The 16,149-nt window shown below is 39.7% G+C and overlaps 1 protein-coding gene and 1 pseudogene across 2 annotated transcripts in view; both read right to left on the bottom strand.

Moving 5' to 3' along the window:
* ZWILCH (zwilch kinetochore protein) overlaps nt 1–16,149 on the bottom strand; it is a 38,291-nt gene that overhangs the window by 2,201 nt on the left and 19,941 nt on the right. For both annotated transcript variants that reach the window (XM_047863319.1, XM_047863320.1), the window contains 10 exons: nt 13,740–13,833; nt 13,164–13,213; nt 12,261–12,366; nt 11,662–11,741; nt 9,959–10,115; nt 9,416–9,444; nt 6,761–6,897; nt 5,509–5,604; nt 4,187–4,299; nt 363–477 (listed from right to left, as the gene is read on the bottom strand). In XM_047863319.1, the coding sequence (XP_047719275.1) occupies nt 389–477; nt 4,187–4,299; nt 5,509–5,604; nt 6,761–6,897; nt 9,416–9,444; nt 9,959–10,115; nt 11,662–11,741; nt 12,261–12,366; nt 13,164–13,213; nt 13,740–13,833 (951 nt within the window). In that variant the 3' untranslated portion in view covers nt 363–388. The remainder of the gene's footprint in view (nt 1–362; nt 478–4,186; nt 4,300–5,508; nt 5,605–6,760; nt 6,898–9,415; nt 9,445–9,958; nt 10,116–11,661; nt 11,742–12,260; nt 12,367–13,163; nt 13,214–13,739; nt 13,834–16,149) is intronic.
* Nucleotides 649–769, bottom strand: LOC125169119 (uncharacterized; annotated as a pseudogene).

The raw sequence follows: 16,149 nt of genomic DNA on the forward strand, positions 1-16,149 counted from the left end.
AATAGAACTCTGCTTTCAACATCAATCGATAGGCTCCTTCAGGGTTTTTCTCTCACATCAATGTTTTTGAAATCAAACTCTCTACTATACATAGAGATTTAAAATGCAAAGACATTACCACTCAAAAATATGTTTTCGTTTCTCTGGTTTCAAGATTAATCTGGCTTACTGACTACAGAAGGTAAAAAGGAAATTAAAGACCTGCATTGCTCAATAACATCTGATAAGCCTTTTACATGTTTACTGAAAAATAATCCATATTCCAAATGTATTAAATCAATACTTCTGTTGTAGAAAGAACTAAAACATAAGATACTTAATACACTACAAAGTATTTGGAGAACAAAAAGCGAACATACTACCTTACAGAGGACTCCATTGGCACACTTCACTTGAAATGCACCTGGCTGCAGGTGACCATGTTAGTATAGAACATCCTTTCTTCCAGGCTACCGTTTAATATTAATTCAGAAACATCTGTAACCAGATAGAGATCAGAATTGCTTACCAGCCTGCTGGCTTTTCTACCATATACACTGCTGAATTTTATAATAATCAAGAGGTAATATGAATGGCATGTGTCTTCTATTTTGAATTTAGGGGACAAAAACCAGCGTGGACAATTCTTTTAAATGGTAAACTTTGATGCATTGAAAACATGACTAAAGAAAATACAAAGCAGACTTGTTTTAATTCTATATTTTTCAATTAGCAATAGTAGCACCTCAGATAAATCTCACTGGCTACGATACTGCCACTTCACAAAGCTTAATTCTCTTTTTAATTTGGGAACATACTGCTCTATTTTTGTGCCTCATCCACTATAGTTCAACTCTTTTTTCCAATCTTAACATATATTTTGGAAAACAATTTCTACTTGAGATTTCTAGTCTTAGGGCTAGGCAAATATGCACTTTTCTTCTCTACTGAAGACTGTTGTATTTCAAAAACAAATGCAATTAACATTTAGATGAGCTTATGTTCACTTTCTTGTGGGTCAACATTTTGGTTTCCATATTCCCACCATGATCAACAATCATCTGCAGAGTACCTACAGGGCGAGCAGCACTCTCCCAGACGCTGTTGTTGGCTCCCGTTCACCCCAAATCATTATTTTCTTCCCGACATTTCTTCTCTCTTAGGTCTTCCTGATTTTGATCTCAATGTTTTACTCAACAGTATCACAATATTAGATATCTTGAAAAGCTAGTATTGGACCTAAGTGCTCAGTTCAGTCCAATGAAGCAGAAAGCCTAACCTCTTAAATGCATATAATCTTTGGCAAAAAATAAATCATGACTGAGCTTTAATATTTACAACTGGGGCTTTGTATGAATAGCCCGTGACTTACAAATGAGGGTGTCCTTCACCAGTGGGTCTTGCTTTGGGCTGGAGGTGACAGAATAATTTCTAGACAAACACATCAGGAATATACGATGGGTAGAAGAGGTTATAAAATTCTAGCCAAAATGGAGTATGTGAGTGGTTTTCCAAGCACGCAAATAAAGGATTTCATAAGAATTCTTTATTTTCACAGGAGTCACTGGACCAAGTATTTATTCATAAATTGTTTTAACTCAAACATTCAAAATAACTTTCACTCCTTTTTGAAGTAATCTGCATCAAAAAGACTCTAGAGATACGTTCACTCTACTTCACTTATCCAGCATCATTGAAAAAAGGTGTTTAATCTTGCATGAATTTCCTCATAAAACACGTTTAATCTTTATGTAATAAAATGTATTTAAAACAGCATTTTCCAAAACGTATCACATATGTTCACAGCTTTAAAACTTTCTTTTTAATCATAAAATATAGATCTTTTTAAACAACATTTGCAGTTAAAACAAAATGCTTCAATTGGTGGTTCTCAAACTAGTTGCACAATGGAATCACCCGGAGAATTTTTTAAAAAGTCACTGCTGTCCAGGCGGTAGCTCCAAAGATTCTGACGTACTTGGTCTTGGTATTAAGACTTTAAAACCTCCTTAAGTGATTTTAATGTTCACCTAAAGCTGGGAACCACCCCTGCCCTCACCATGCCACACCTGAGGGTTAAAATTTTATTGTATCCTTCCAGACCTTTTCTTATGCCTCTGTCTCCATATTTTTTCCAGGCTTTTAATACTATAAACAATACCACACTTAATAAGGTTGTGCATAGGTCTTCTTGCACATGTCTGGTTTTATGTATGGAATAAATCCCTACTAAAAAAACTGCTGGGCCAAAAATTGTATTTTAAAATATTGGCGGATATCGCCCTCCACGGAAGCTATGCAAACTTCTACTTCAATCGGCAACGTGTGAGGTTGACCGCCTGCCTGTTCACATCGTCGCCAGTACCGTGATAACAAATTTTTTGATCTTTGCTTATCTGACAGGCAAAAGATGGTATCTCTATAATATAAATATGCATTTCTCTTATCATAAGTGGGCCTGGGCAGCTTTCATTCTCAAGATGACATCTGAATTTCCTCTTTGGCAAACTGTTCATCTTACTTGCATTTTTCTGTTGAGTTATTAACATATTTTTCTTACTGATTTGAAAGTTCTTTATGTAGTAGGCAATGTAGCCTCTTTTCTGAACATGAGCTGCAAACTAATCTTCCTTGTTTATCATTTGTTTTGCCTCTGGTATTTTTCTGTCATGCTGCAACTTTTCTAATTTTATATGGTTGATTTTCAAGCTTTATACCCTCCAGGTTTCATATCACACTTAGAAAAGACAGGATGATTTTAACTGATGGTTCTCAGGAAAATTTTTCCATTTCTTTAGGGCTTTTACTATTCAGCCATATGAACAGAGAAGTTTCCATCATGCTTGAATCAAAAAATATTTGGGGGAGAATAAACCTTTTTTCATGGAAACAATTTTGCAAGGTATCAATCTAGAACTATTTGTAGAGTTCTGTAGTTCAATAACCAGCACTGGTTGACTACAGGCTTCTGAAATCTTTTCAGATGGTCTTAAAACTATCAGATATGATTTTATTTTATTTTTTTTTTTTTTTCAACGTTTATTTATTTTTGGGACAGAGAGAGACAGAGCATGAACGGGGGAGGGGCAGAGAGAGAGGGAGACACAGAATCAGAAACAGGCTCCAGGCTCTGAGCCATCAGCCCAGAGCCCGACGCGGGGCTCGAACTCACGGACCGCGAGATCGTGACCTGGCTGAAGTCAGACGCTCAACCGACTGCGCCACCCAGGCGCCCCAAGATATGATTTTAGATAATCACTGCAATATCTGAATGAAGCCTTTTAAATCTACACAAAGAGAGGACAGAATCTTGCAATCCACATACTTGAAAATAAGTTTTACAGGTGCTTACTAAAGGAGGAATACTTGGAGCTGGCTTATTACACCAAGGGCTCAAACGCATTCTCTGACTGATGTGGACCATCTATGACAGAACATTAGAAAGCTCGAAGCGCCTAGGAACCTAGGTGGCTCAGTCAGTTAAGTATCCGACTGGATTTCGGCACAGGTCATGATCTCACAGCTCGTGAGATGGAGCCCTGCATCTGGCTCTGCACTGACCTCACGGAGCCTGCTTGAGATTCTCTCCCTCTCTCTCTTTCTCTCTCTCTGCCCCTCCTATGCTCACACGTGCTTGCCCCCTCTCAAAAATAAATACACATTTAAAAAAAATCTCAGGGCACCTGGGTAGCTCAGTCGGTTAAACGTTCAACTCTTGGTTTTGACTCAGAGCTGATCTCATGGTTTCACGAGTTCGAGCCTCACGCTGGGGCTCTGCACTGGCAGCACAGAGCCTGCTTGGGACTCTCTCTCTCGGCCCCTCCCCTGCTTGTGCTCTCTCTCAAAAATAAATAAATAAACAAAAAATTCTCAACCTTTTCCCAGCACCTCCAGAGAAGACATCAGAGTAGAAATATCATCACTGAAAGAGTGCACAAAAGTGTGAAGTATGAGCTAGCATTTCAACCTTCTCATCTATTTTTGCTCCTTGTATCCCTATTGCTTGACCTCTTTTAATAAAAGTTCCTCTATCCAGGATGAGAAAAAGCACTCTCCCGTGATTTTTTCCCCCAGAAAAAATACATTTTACACCTAGAGTTCAGGAAAATTATTTAAAACCGGGCACAAGAGCTACCATAATGTGCCAGTAAAGATTCAGTTAATTTTCTACTGGAATTTATCTGAATAGATTACAAACCATCTTTACCAGGTTTGTGGAAACTCAGATGGTCTACAGGTGCACTGTCACTCAGCTGCCAAACTGTTTTCACCTTCTTCTGACCACCACTGATTTCCACTTTCCATTTCTGTGGCTTCTCACTAAGGAAAGAAGAAACATCAAAGGGAAAAAAAAAGCCCCAGTTATTTCCTTCCTTCCTTTTATACTCATAATTAGCGAAGTCCTCATGTGAGAGGCACTGAGAAAGAAGAGATGAACAGGTCGCAACTCTAAATTTCGGGGTTTGGGTCTGAACTACCTACAGGACACTGAAGTTGGGGATTTACACCTAATTTAGAAACATGGATCTGAAGCTCAGGAGAAGCTAGCGATGGGAGTTATGAATTCTCATTAGCCCAGAGGAATCGAGGCTTTGAGTGTGAGTCCAATCACCCAGGGAAGACGGAAAGCAAGAAGAAAAGAAGGCAGAAGGTGGAGTTCTGGTGAAAAGCCACACAAGAAGCAGGCAGAGGAAGACCCTGAAGAGAGAACTCCTCTCGGTCTTGGAGGGGGACCAGAGAGGCGGAATTAACATTAACACAGAACGCTGTGTCAAAGAAATGAAGAAACGGGACGGAGATCCAAGAAAGGAATAGTGTTAAATGCCAAAGAGCCTTCTAAGTGCTTACTCATCAGGAGAAAGAATTGGGGGGCCAGCTGATTACACCAGGGGCTAAAGCACACTCTTTTACTGGCAAGTTGTCCACTGGATTTGGTAATTAGAAGGGCACCAGTGATCTCGGCCAGAGCAGTTTCAAGGAATGACAGGGTTTGGCTACGCGGGAACAAAATAGAGGGAGGATAAAAACAGAGTGGCTTCAGTATGAGAGAAATTTCAAGCACATTACCCGTTGAGGGAAGAGCCGAAGAACCTATCATTTGACACAGCCTGAGTCCATGTGGATGGCCAATCTGTCACCTTAGCCTCACGGTCCCGTACGTCCCCAATCCCAAACCCTCTCATTCCTCACAGGCATATCCTCGACTTGTCGTCATTACCCCGGTCGCTTTCTTCCCAATCTGTCATTTCCCTTCTGCCTACACTTTCTGCCCTATACTGTGAAGGAATTACAAGTTGAGAGAAAAATGAAAGACTAGAGGCCCAATGGTAGAAAAAGAGAAGACAAAAGGTCTGGGAGAGGAGAGAGGGTGAACTCTACCAGATGGCAGTCAAAGAGCAGGACAGAGATGATTAAGGTTTCAGAGGTGGAGCACAGCTCTTGGTCATGAGACCCCCAGGGAAAGGACGGAGGAGTTGCCCAGGAATTATGGCCACACCTAAAGTATAATTTAATTATTAAGTTGCTGACCTTTGATATAAGCTTTTTACAGCAGTTGGTCTGACTGGCAGCTGAAAAATGTGTTGCTCGTCAAGAGGATTTTGTTTGTAGTATTTTATGCAGGATCTAAAACAAACAGAAAACAACAAAAAAAGAACCTCTTCTGGAAAAAAAAAATGTCCCTTGGAGATAAAGGCTTTCTGGTAATCTAAAGCTCATAAGAGAAACATTTCACCCAGTACCACTAACCAAAACAACAGCAGAAGAATAATTTCAGGGCCACAACAGTAAACAGAAAACAATGCCTCCTCCCCCCCACAACAAAAAAGTTAGGTTGTTTTTTATTTTGAAAGGATATCTCATTTTTTTTTTCAATTTGTAAAAATTAATAGAAGGCCTATTAAGTTAAGCCAAAGTAAAGGCCTAACTAAGTGCGGGAGGAAGTGGTATCAGAAAAAGAAAACCAGTAAGAATCAAAAGAGAGACAAAGATACAGCCTCCATGGTTTTCAGATTCTGGGGAATTAAAGAGTTAACTCGTTTACACTCTTCATCTTTAATGAAAATAAATGTTAGATTCTGTAAACAATAATAATTTCAAATATTTCCCTTTACAACTGAGGCAAACTCTAAATTCGGGAAAGGCAATGGTACATTTCCTTCCACAGGGAATAAGAAACCCAGTCCATCCACTGGATGGCTCACTCATTTCGACCGTGAGGCTTCAAATACACATAAGACACCGGCAACCCATGTAGGAGGCTCATTCCAAACTGTTTCTAGCCAAACTGATCGGCAGAATCTCTAAAATTACAGCAGTGCTATCGGCAGAAGTCGGATAATAGTATTTGGTTTTGTTCAATTACCACTGGAGGTCTAGCAATGATTACTTTGGCCCAAACGTATAAGGCTATAAAGAAAAGAAGAAGGAAATATTCATGAAGCACCCGTTAGGTGTCAGGTACTTTAGACACATTACATCATTTCATCCTGACGACAAACACTTCAAGTTATTAGTTCCTGTTTACAGATAAGAAAATAAGATGCAGCGAAAGGAAACTTCCTCAGAAAGTCCCAAAACGCTAGAGCCAAGTATCAAACTTGAGTCCTTCTGAATCCAAAGCCTTTCCTTCCTCTGACAGGGGCTCAGAACCATTCTGCCACTGTGAAGATAGGGTGTACAGATTCTACCCAAACTGATAATAAAAACTGCACACATTTTGGACCCACCTATTTCATAAGAGACTACATTTTTATGTGGAAGGAACAAGAGCAATACTTACTGTGTTAAAGCAAAGAGGAGCTCATGTTGGGGTTTAATGAAAAGCATGCAACTGACTAATATTTCTAGAATATGGTGGAGTTTTTGAACACGACACACCTGTTCTTGTAGATCTACTGATGGAGTTATGAAATATTCCTGGAACAGAAAACAGCAAAATAAGGAGTTAAAGAGCACGAGCAATCTTGGGGCGCTTGGGTGGCTCAGTCAGTTAAGTGTCCAACTCTTGGTTTCGGCTCAGGTCATTGTCTCACGACTCCCGGGTTCTAGCCCCGCAGTGACAGTACGGAGCCTGCTTGGGATTCTGTCTCCCTCCCTCTCTGCCCCTCCCCTGCTCACACTCTCTGTCTGTCTTAAAAATAAACATTAAAAAAAAGAAGAAGAAGAAGAAGAAAAGCAATCTTTAGGAAGAATATGACTATGCTTGCTAAGCCTAAACTATGCTTAATTAATAGGGGGGTAAAAAATGGAGGCAGCCAGACAGAATTTACCACCTTTCAATACTACTCTTCAAACTAAACCATAAGCAAAATTGTCACTGAGAACATGCTCAGCAAACTGTTACATTATCTGGTTAACACAAATTCGAGAACTGCCTCACCAAGGAGGCCCAAGTGGGTAACTAATACTACCCACCAAGCTCTCCAGATGGAATGACTGGCAAATCCACAAGATAATTCTTAACTTCAATACCCTTGCCAGGTTGATGGGAGTGTCCACCTCTAAAAACAGGTAACAAGTACCAAGAAATTAATCAAGAGTATTGATAAGCTTCCAGTCACATCTGAAACTGGTAAATAGGTACCACCCTTTGAAAAAAGAAATTTGGCAACGTATGTCAAGCATCATAAAATACTCAGATCTCATCCTATTTCTGAGAAAACATCCTAAGGAAATAATCCACGGTAAATAACGGTAGGCAGAATTCTATGATGGCCCCCAAGATTCCCACCACCTGAAATACACATCTTGTAATAATCCCTTCTCCTTCATAGGCCAGAACTTGACACATGGTGCTTCCATGATTAGGTTACTAAGTGACTGACTTTGAATTGATCAAAAGGGAGACTGTCACTATGACCTACCTAACCAGGTGACCCAAAAACAATCCCTAAGATCTGAGACCGGCCCTGGACCAAAAAACTAGCAAGGAAATGGGAACTTTGGTCATAAGGCCACAAGGAAATGAATTCTGCCAACAACAAATGGGGGAACTTAGAAGTAGATCTTTCCCTAGTCAAGCAGATGGCAGACACCTTGATTTCAGCCTTGTGAAACTCTTAGCAGACTACCCAGCTAAATGTGCCCAACTCCCAACCCCAGGAAACTGTGACGCAGTAAGTCTGTGTTCATTTAAGCTTTTAAGTTTGTAGTACAGTGGTCCCCCCTTTATCCAAGGTTTCACTTTCCATGGTTTCAGACCTCTTGGAAGGTCAACAGTAGCCAAACGCTAGGTCACAACACTTACATCTTTCACCTCACTTGATCTCACTGGCATTTTATCATCTTGTAATATCACAAGGGTGAGTACAATACAGTAAGATTTTAAGACAGAGACCACATCCACATAACTTTTATTATAGTTTATTATAATTGTTCTATTTTTAGTTACTGCTGTTAATCTCTGTGCCTAACTTATAATCTCTGTGCATAACTTTATGATAGGGAAGTGTGTATAGGGAAAGACATAGTATACACAGGATTCAGTACTACCATACTTTTAAGCATCTACTGGGGGTCTTGGAATATATCCCCCAGAGATGGTAACTACTATAACTTATGTTGTAACAGGCAACTAACACTAAGGGAAAAGCATTTGAATTATTTGAAGTAAGAGATGACTTGTTTTAAAAGACATCTTTCTGTGCCTTAGGCCTACAGAGTCACTGGGGCCCAGGAATTAGCAATTCAACTAGCCTTCTAGGAGGTTCTCCAAATTTAAGGACTATTATGTCAAAAGCCTGGAGTCAAACCATATTAAAAGAAAAAAACAGGCATATGAAATGACTGGGGCGGGGGGTGGGGTGGGGAATGCATGAAAATAAAGAATACCCTTTCTTTGTTATATATTTGTCTGTCTGTCTATCTATGTTTCCTAGGTCCTAGGACAAGGGCTGGCACAGAACAGGTATTTAGTATCTGCAGGTAGGATGACTGAATTAAAAGAAAAGCCAACTTTAGAATAAAAGAACAGGGGCAATCAACAGTCAGTCAAGTGTCCAACTTCGGCTCAGGTCATGATATAGTGGTTCGTGGGTTGGAGACTCACATCAGGTTCGCTGCTGTCAGCACAGAGCTGGCTTCGGATCCCTGTCCCCTCTGTATGCCCCTCCCCTGCTTGCACACACTCTCTCTCTCTCTCAAAACTAAATAAGCATTTGAAAAAAAAAACAACAAAACAGGGGCACCTGGGTGGATCAGTTGGTTGAGTTACCTCCACCTTACTCAGCTTCAACCTAAGACTTCGGCTCAGGTCATGATCTTGCCATTCCCGAGTTCGAGCCCCTCATCAGGCTCTGTGCTGACAGCTCAGAGCCTGGAGCCTGTTTTAGATTCTGCGTCTCCCTCTGTCTCTATGCCTCTTCCCCACTTGCGCTCGGTCTCTCTCTCTCAAAAATAAACATTAAAAAAAAAAAGAATAAAAGGACAAACTCACCAAATGATTCAAAGATGCAAGTTCCTGACCTAGTAAGAAAACACACAGATATACAAATAAGCTTTAGGTATCGCCTATTACTTGTTAAGGAACCTTAGTAAAATTTTGCAGAGCTCCTATATAAAAGAGATGCTCCGGCCAAATAGTTCCCCAGAAATAGACAAATTTTCTGGCACATCACACCATGAATATATATTAATACTATTCTAAAAGTGATCACAGCTTGCCTCTAATAAAAACAACCAAGTGTTGGGTATTAAAACAGCATCTCACAGCAAGGTTTCTTTTTATTTAATACACTAACCTCACAGAATCTCAAAATGTTTGAACTAAAAACACAAACCAAAACTAGAGTTAAATTTAATCTCTTTATCAAGGAGGAAAGTAAGTCCCAGTGAAGAGAAGTGCTGGTCTCACAGAGAACCAGGGGTGAAGCCAGGGCTATAAATGACTAGGGCCAAGTAGAAAGATAAAATCTGAGAATACTTATGGCTGATGATTGTGACACGCTTTTTCATTTTTTGAGCAGGGAAAGGGACTCACCTATGAAAAAACTGATATAATCTTTCTTTAGTTTGTCCAGACCAATTTCCAAAAGCATCTTAACTGGAACAGTCCCACTGAGAGAAATTGTATCCATGGTTCCGTGATAAGACTGATGAATAAGCTTACTTAGTAAACTGTTACTCCCACTATGGAGCTAGAAATCAAAACAAATTTATAAAACCATAAATAAAAATATAAACAAATCAATAAACAAAAGAAAAACAAACTGCATGAGCTACGAGCTAAAAATGTATAAGCTTGCATTTTTAGTCTCCTGATACTATAAATAGTGTGAATAAAAAACCCTGATTTACAAACGTGTCAGCTCCTGAAGGGTCATTCCTATATGATTCGCTTGAGTCCAAAGCAACTATGAAGAGTTTCAACTTATCACCCCCAGATACGGTTCCACCAAAGAGAAGACAGAGTTGGTTCTCTGAAGCTCTGCAACTAGCAATTCTTTTCTGCTAGCTGATTAAGTGCTCCTGCGCGTCTTTCCTAAACTGAACGTCTTCATCTGCACGGAAAACTCCCTCCCTCGGTGGTCTATTCACTGGTCAGGAGAAACTCCCTGGCTACAGACATCCTAACTAGATCATTTGCAAATTACGATGTGTGAACTTACAGACCTAACAGATGTTCCAAATGTTAAGCACTTTGTTTTAGAGATACCTGAAATATTGGCCATTTTGTCACTAATATCTATTATCTCTAATCTTCATCATCACCTTTTGCATTTCCCTTTATTTAATAAAAACGATTTTCGTGTTGTTTGCACTCACTGCACAGGGCAGGGATATACTTGCAAACGCCTCACACAGAGACTAGGATGAGAGAAACTCTATGGCCATGGTTCAAACACCTACAGCCACCATTGCCCAGTTAGGGGCAGAGCTCACATGCCTTTGCTTTGCAGTTGATCTTTGTTCCCACCCATGGAAGTTTCTAAGTTTTAGAGTCGTGAACTGGCAGATACACTATTTCAAAGAATTCCTACAAAATGAGGAATGTTTCTAGTTTTTTACTTAGCTTTCTCTTGATTGTAAAAGCACGAGTTCATTGTGGAAAATCCATAAAGTATAGAAATGTATAATGCAGTCGGAAAACCTCATTTGTAACCCTAGCACCAGAGGTGACTGCTGTTAACATTTTGATTTATTTGTATCCAGGTTTTTCCCTTCAAAATTTACTTTTTTAATGCAATAGTGTATAATCCTTTCTTTTTACTGCAGATTGTAAGCGTTTCTCCACCGATCATCTGTCAGCACCATTTTTAGCAAAGATGTGGCTGTATCATTCTTTACTTATGGTCCATTAACGAGAAGTTTATGTCATTTACAATTTTTTGCTACCAGAAATGAGGTTGTGATAACTATTCTAATATGTAAAATCTTGATACATATTCCTGTGTAGAGCTCAGGGTGGATCCGAAGAAACAAATTAATGATTTAAAGGGCGTGCATGATACATTTGGAGAATATTTAACCCTAAAACAACACCACGAGGTAGATACTCTTCCTCCTCCTACTTTACAGATGAGGAAACTGGGGCACAGAGACCTAAAGACACCTGCCCAAGTTTACACAGCTAAGAAAGCAGCAGGGCTGGAATTAAACTCAGGCAGTCTGTTCCCAAGCCTATGCCTTAACCTTCATGCTCAGCTGCTGAAAAAGGGTTCTAACGCACACTACTAAACCTACCCATGGTTGTATATCACCACGTTGTAGACTCTGGATGATCAGCGTGAAACATTTCACCAAGTCTTGATAAGAAATCACACCTTGGAAAACAAGTCAGTCCAACATTACTTTCATGGAATTTCTGCAGATCAAATACATCATTAATCTTAAGGATACACAAGTAAGTAGAGGACAAGTATCTGTACTTTATGGATGGGGGAAAGGGAAAGAAAATAAAGACGAACAGAAAGATTTAACACATTTCTAAAGTAAACTCAGTGTCACAAAATAACACAGTGAAACATTAAGGAACATCTTTTCCTTTTTCTAATAATTATAATGCCACTAAGGTGTATGTTTTGGTTCATATAAACATAACATTAAAACCACCTACATCTTATGCTCAAGGCAGGAGAAAAATGGACTCTATAAATTGCCTTGTCTTAGTACAATTCTTGAGTAGAATGTGCCAATACATTATTAGAAATGAATCTGATAAAATAGGAACCAGGCTTCCACACAAGACTAATAGTACACATTGTATGATTTTCAAAGACTTAAAAAGTAAGCCTAACAAATAACAGGAAACATTTTATTTTACAATCATGGTAGACACATACTACTGCTCATTTTGAACCACAGCTGCTCAGCAAAATCGAGATCGCCCCGCACTGTGAAAAGACACTCGATGGTACGGTCAACTGCAGCACTGTCGTGCTTCACTGTCTGAGAAAGAAGCATTAGAGAAGACTCAGTTTATTAAAAAAGAAAAGAGGGGCCCCTGGGTGGTTCAGTTGGTTAAGCGTCCAAGTCTTGATGTCAGCTCAGGTCATGATCTCATGGTTTGTGGGATCAATGCCCGAGTTGGGACCTGTGCTGACAGCACAGAGCCTGCTTGAAATTCTATCCCCCAACTCAAAATAAATAAATAGACTTAAAAAAAAAAAAAAAGAAAGAAACAAAAATAAAAATAGTTTAAGGACAGCGAGCTTTTAAATCATGCTCTGAGAAAATGTGGATCCACAGATGTGAGTGAATTTTCTAGAACTTCATTCACTAATGAGGAGATACAAATCAACTGACCGTGAAAAACTGGACCCTTAAATTGTTTTAAAAGTGTGATGCCTAAAGCAAGCATTCAACTTTCCTTCTATGCAAAAATACTTAATTAAATGAATTTGTCTCCATTTTCCTGTTCATCAAATGACAACCTATTTAACTTAACTTAATGATACCAAGAAAGGCATTACCATCTTATAGCATATTAACATAGAGTCATTTCTGCTTCTCTGCAGTTGATCAACTAATAATATGTACTTATTAGTTCTCATCAAAAGCATTTATTAGTTCTTAAGGAAAACAATCACCAGTGCTGACTTTAAAGACCAAGAAAAAAACTACCCTCAAAACACTGCCTTTGCTGTACCAGATCCATTTGAAATGGTAGGACATGAAGGGTAACAGTACAACCAAATCGTAAAAGCTGTTTCAGTGTATGTTGCTAACTGATAAGGATTGCTTACCTCTGTGTCTTTTTTTGTAGAATCACCAAATCCATCCAGCTTATTTAAGTCTAGAAAAGTAGCAAAAGCTTATTAACTCTAGATTTTATCTTTCTGTTTTCTAAATTATTTCCATCCTAATCCTACTTTCAAATGGTAAATGAGGACAGCAGAAATACAACCAGGGATTTTAGCAAATTACTTAACTCTCTAATGGAGGTTATGATAGATACCCAACTGGTAGGGGTGTGGGGGTGTTCTGAGATACAGTGAAAGCCCCTGACACACATTGCTGGGCACATGGTAGGTGCTCAAAGGTTTCTCTTCCATCCCTCTTTTCATACAATCTCGAATACAGCTGCGATATATAAAATTTAAATTCAATATTAATTCTTAAAATTACTTAGACCTCTACTACTAGTAATTCAGAACAAATCTGTCCCTCTGACCATGACAGACCTCACAGCTTCATATATATCCCAACCAAAAGGAATACCACGCCTAAAAAGACAACTTATTTTTGAATTTAGAAAGTATAAATTCGCAACTAAGAAAAATAAACAGTATAAAGAGAGCATGAGTTAGGAAAACAAAGACCATTCAGAAATTCCTGCACAAGATCAACAGCAGACTTTACTTCCAGAGGCTCAGGCCATTCGCTTACACCCGTCCTCAAACCATCAGCCAAGACCTATGGGAGATTAAAAAAAAAAAGAAACCCAAAATTTTTTAGCAAAAAACATAATTTAATCAGTAGGAATACATTTCATAATATTGGTCATCATAAAATTTTTTGAATGACTAACCACAAGCCAGGAATAGTTCTAAGTGTTTTATATGTAGTATGGTATGTAATCCTCACAAAAACCCCATCAGGCAGATATTACCATCATCCCTTTTCCTGAGACCAGAGGTGAAGTAACTTGCTCAAGGTCACACATTACTGACAGTGCAAGGACATACACCCAGTAATCCGATACAAAACACGGTGTTCTAACGATGATGCCATGTGCATAGGTGCTGAGGATTCCAGAGTAATGAGCCTACCCTGAAGATGCTTTTAACTTTGGTTAAAAACGACCAACAGGGCACCTGGGTGGCTCAGTCGGTTAAGTGTCTGACTTCGGCTCAGGTCGTGATTTCACGGTTCGTGAGTTCGAGCCCCGCGTCAGGCTCTGTGCTGACAGCTCAGGGGCTGGAGCCTGCCTCGGATTCTGGGTCTCCCTCTCTCTCTGCCCCTCCCTCGCTTGCTCTCTCTCTGTCTCAAGAATAAACATTAAAAAAAAAAAAGGACCGATAATCCCGGTGCAATAATCAGGGAACAACAAATGTGAAACTGAATGGAAGTTTATATAAAAATAATATAAATGTATATGCCTATACATACATTATCTAAACCAAAGGAAAGGGGGTCAACATAGGCTGGAATCACCACGGGAACGATGTGAAACATCAGCTGAACTCAATTGTGGGAACTGTGAGCTGTAGAGAAGGGAAGGAGCACGGAAGAAGATGAAGAGGGTGGGGTGGAGTCCGGCTGTGGTGGAGAAAACATGCAGGGAACGGTGGGAAATGAGATCAGAAGGAACAGGGGCTATACAGAAATACAGATCTTAAAACCTGGAAAGATTTTTGGGGGCACCTGTCTGGCTCAGTCAGAAGAACATGTGATCCTTGATCTCAGGGTCTTGAGTTCAAGCCCCACATTGGTTATAGAGATTACTTAAAAATAAAATCTTTAAAAAAAGGAAACAAAAACATGAAAAGATTATTTCATATGAAAGACAACAGCCATTGTTGATTGTTTGGTAGGAAAATGACATGACCAAGTAGTTAAGAATTAATGTCAGAAATACCCAAGATGGATTCTAAAGAAAAAAGGAAGTACAAAGTTTCTCAATAGAAGTGATATCATTTTCCACCCCCAGGGGATCTTTGGAAAAATTTGCAGATAATTTTTGGTGTCACAGTGACTGGAGGTACCGGGGCACTTTGAGTATTTAGTCTGGTAGGGGCCAAGGTTGTTAGCATCCTTGTGTTCCCAAACCACGAAGAATGATTCTGCCTAAAACACCACCAGTGTCTCTGTTGAGAAACAATGAATGACCTTTAGACTGGTCCAGGAAGGAGGTGATAAGGGCCTTAACTAAGATGGGCAGTGACAAAAAGCTTAAAGGCGAAAAAAGAACAGTTTATTAGAGAGGGAGGGAGGGAGAGAGGGAAGGAGATGAGGAAAAAATAAAAGAAAAAATCCTATCTATTTACAAAAATACAAGGCATTGAACTTGGAGAGACTGTGGTCATGTGCACATCTAAGATCCTGCGAAGTTATAAGGGAGGTTATAACAAAACATGGACTTGCAAGTCAGACAGACAGACAGACAGACATGTATTTGAATCAGGTCTTCCACAAACCAACTACTGATGTCTCAAGCAAAGTAACTGAACCATCTAGCACCACATGGATGGCACACAGTGGCAGCTTCTAGTTGTGGTAGTTAAGCGGTAGCGGTAAAAATAGCTCTCACTAAACTAAAATATAAGGTTTCTAGCCTGGAAAATTGAAGGAATGGGAGAGCCACAGCCAGAAATGGGGGGTTCTCTGAGGAAGATCTAGTCTGGAGAAGATCTCAAGTTTCCTTTTGGAAATACTGAGTTTGAGAGCAAGAGCAGCGGACCAGTATCAGCTTAAAGAAAAGAAGAGAGTCTGGGGGCATCTGGGTGGCTCAGTCAGTTAAGCGTCCAACTTCAGCTCAGGTCATGATCTCACAGCTTATGGGTTCGAGCCCTGCGTCGGGCTCTGTGCTGACAGCCTGCTTCGAATTCTCTGTCTCCCTCTCCCTCTGCTCCTCCCCCACTTGTGCTCTCTTTGCCTCTCAAGAATAAACGTTAAAAAAAATAATTGAAAAAGAAAAAGAGAGTCTGGAGTTCCCTCATAAAGGTATTAGTCAAACCACTCAATGGACGAGCTCTCTGCCAGTGTGTGGGGAGAGGAGGGCAGAGACAT

This window comes from Prionailurus viverrinus, chromosome B3 (assembly GCF_022837055.1).
Source record: "Prionailurus viverrinus isolate Anna chromosome B3, UM_Priviv_1.0, whole genome shotgun sequence".
NCBI classification, from domain to species: domain Eukaryota; kingdom Metazoa; phylum Chordata; class Mammalia; order Carnivora; family Felidae; genus Prionailurus; species Prionailurus viverrinus.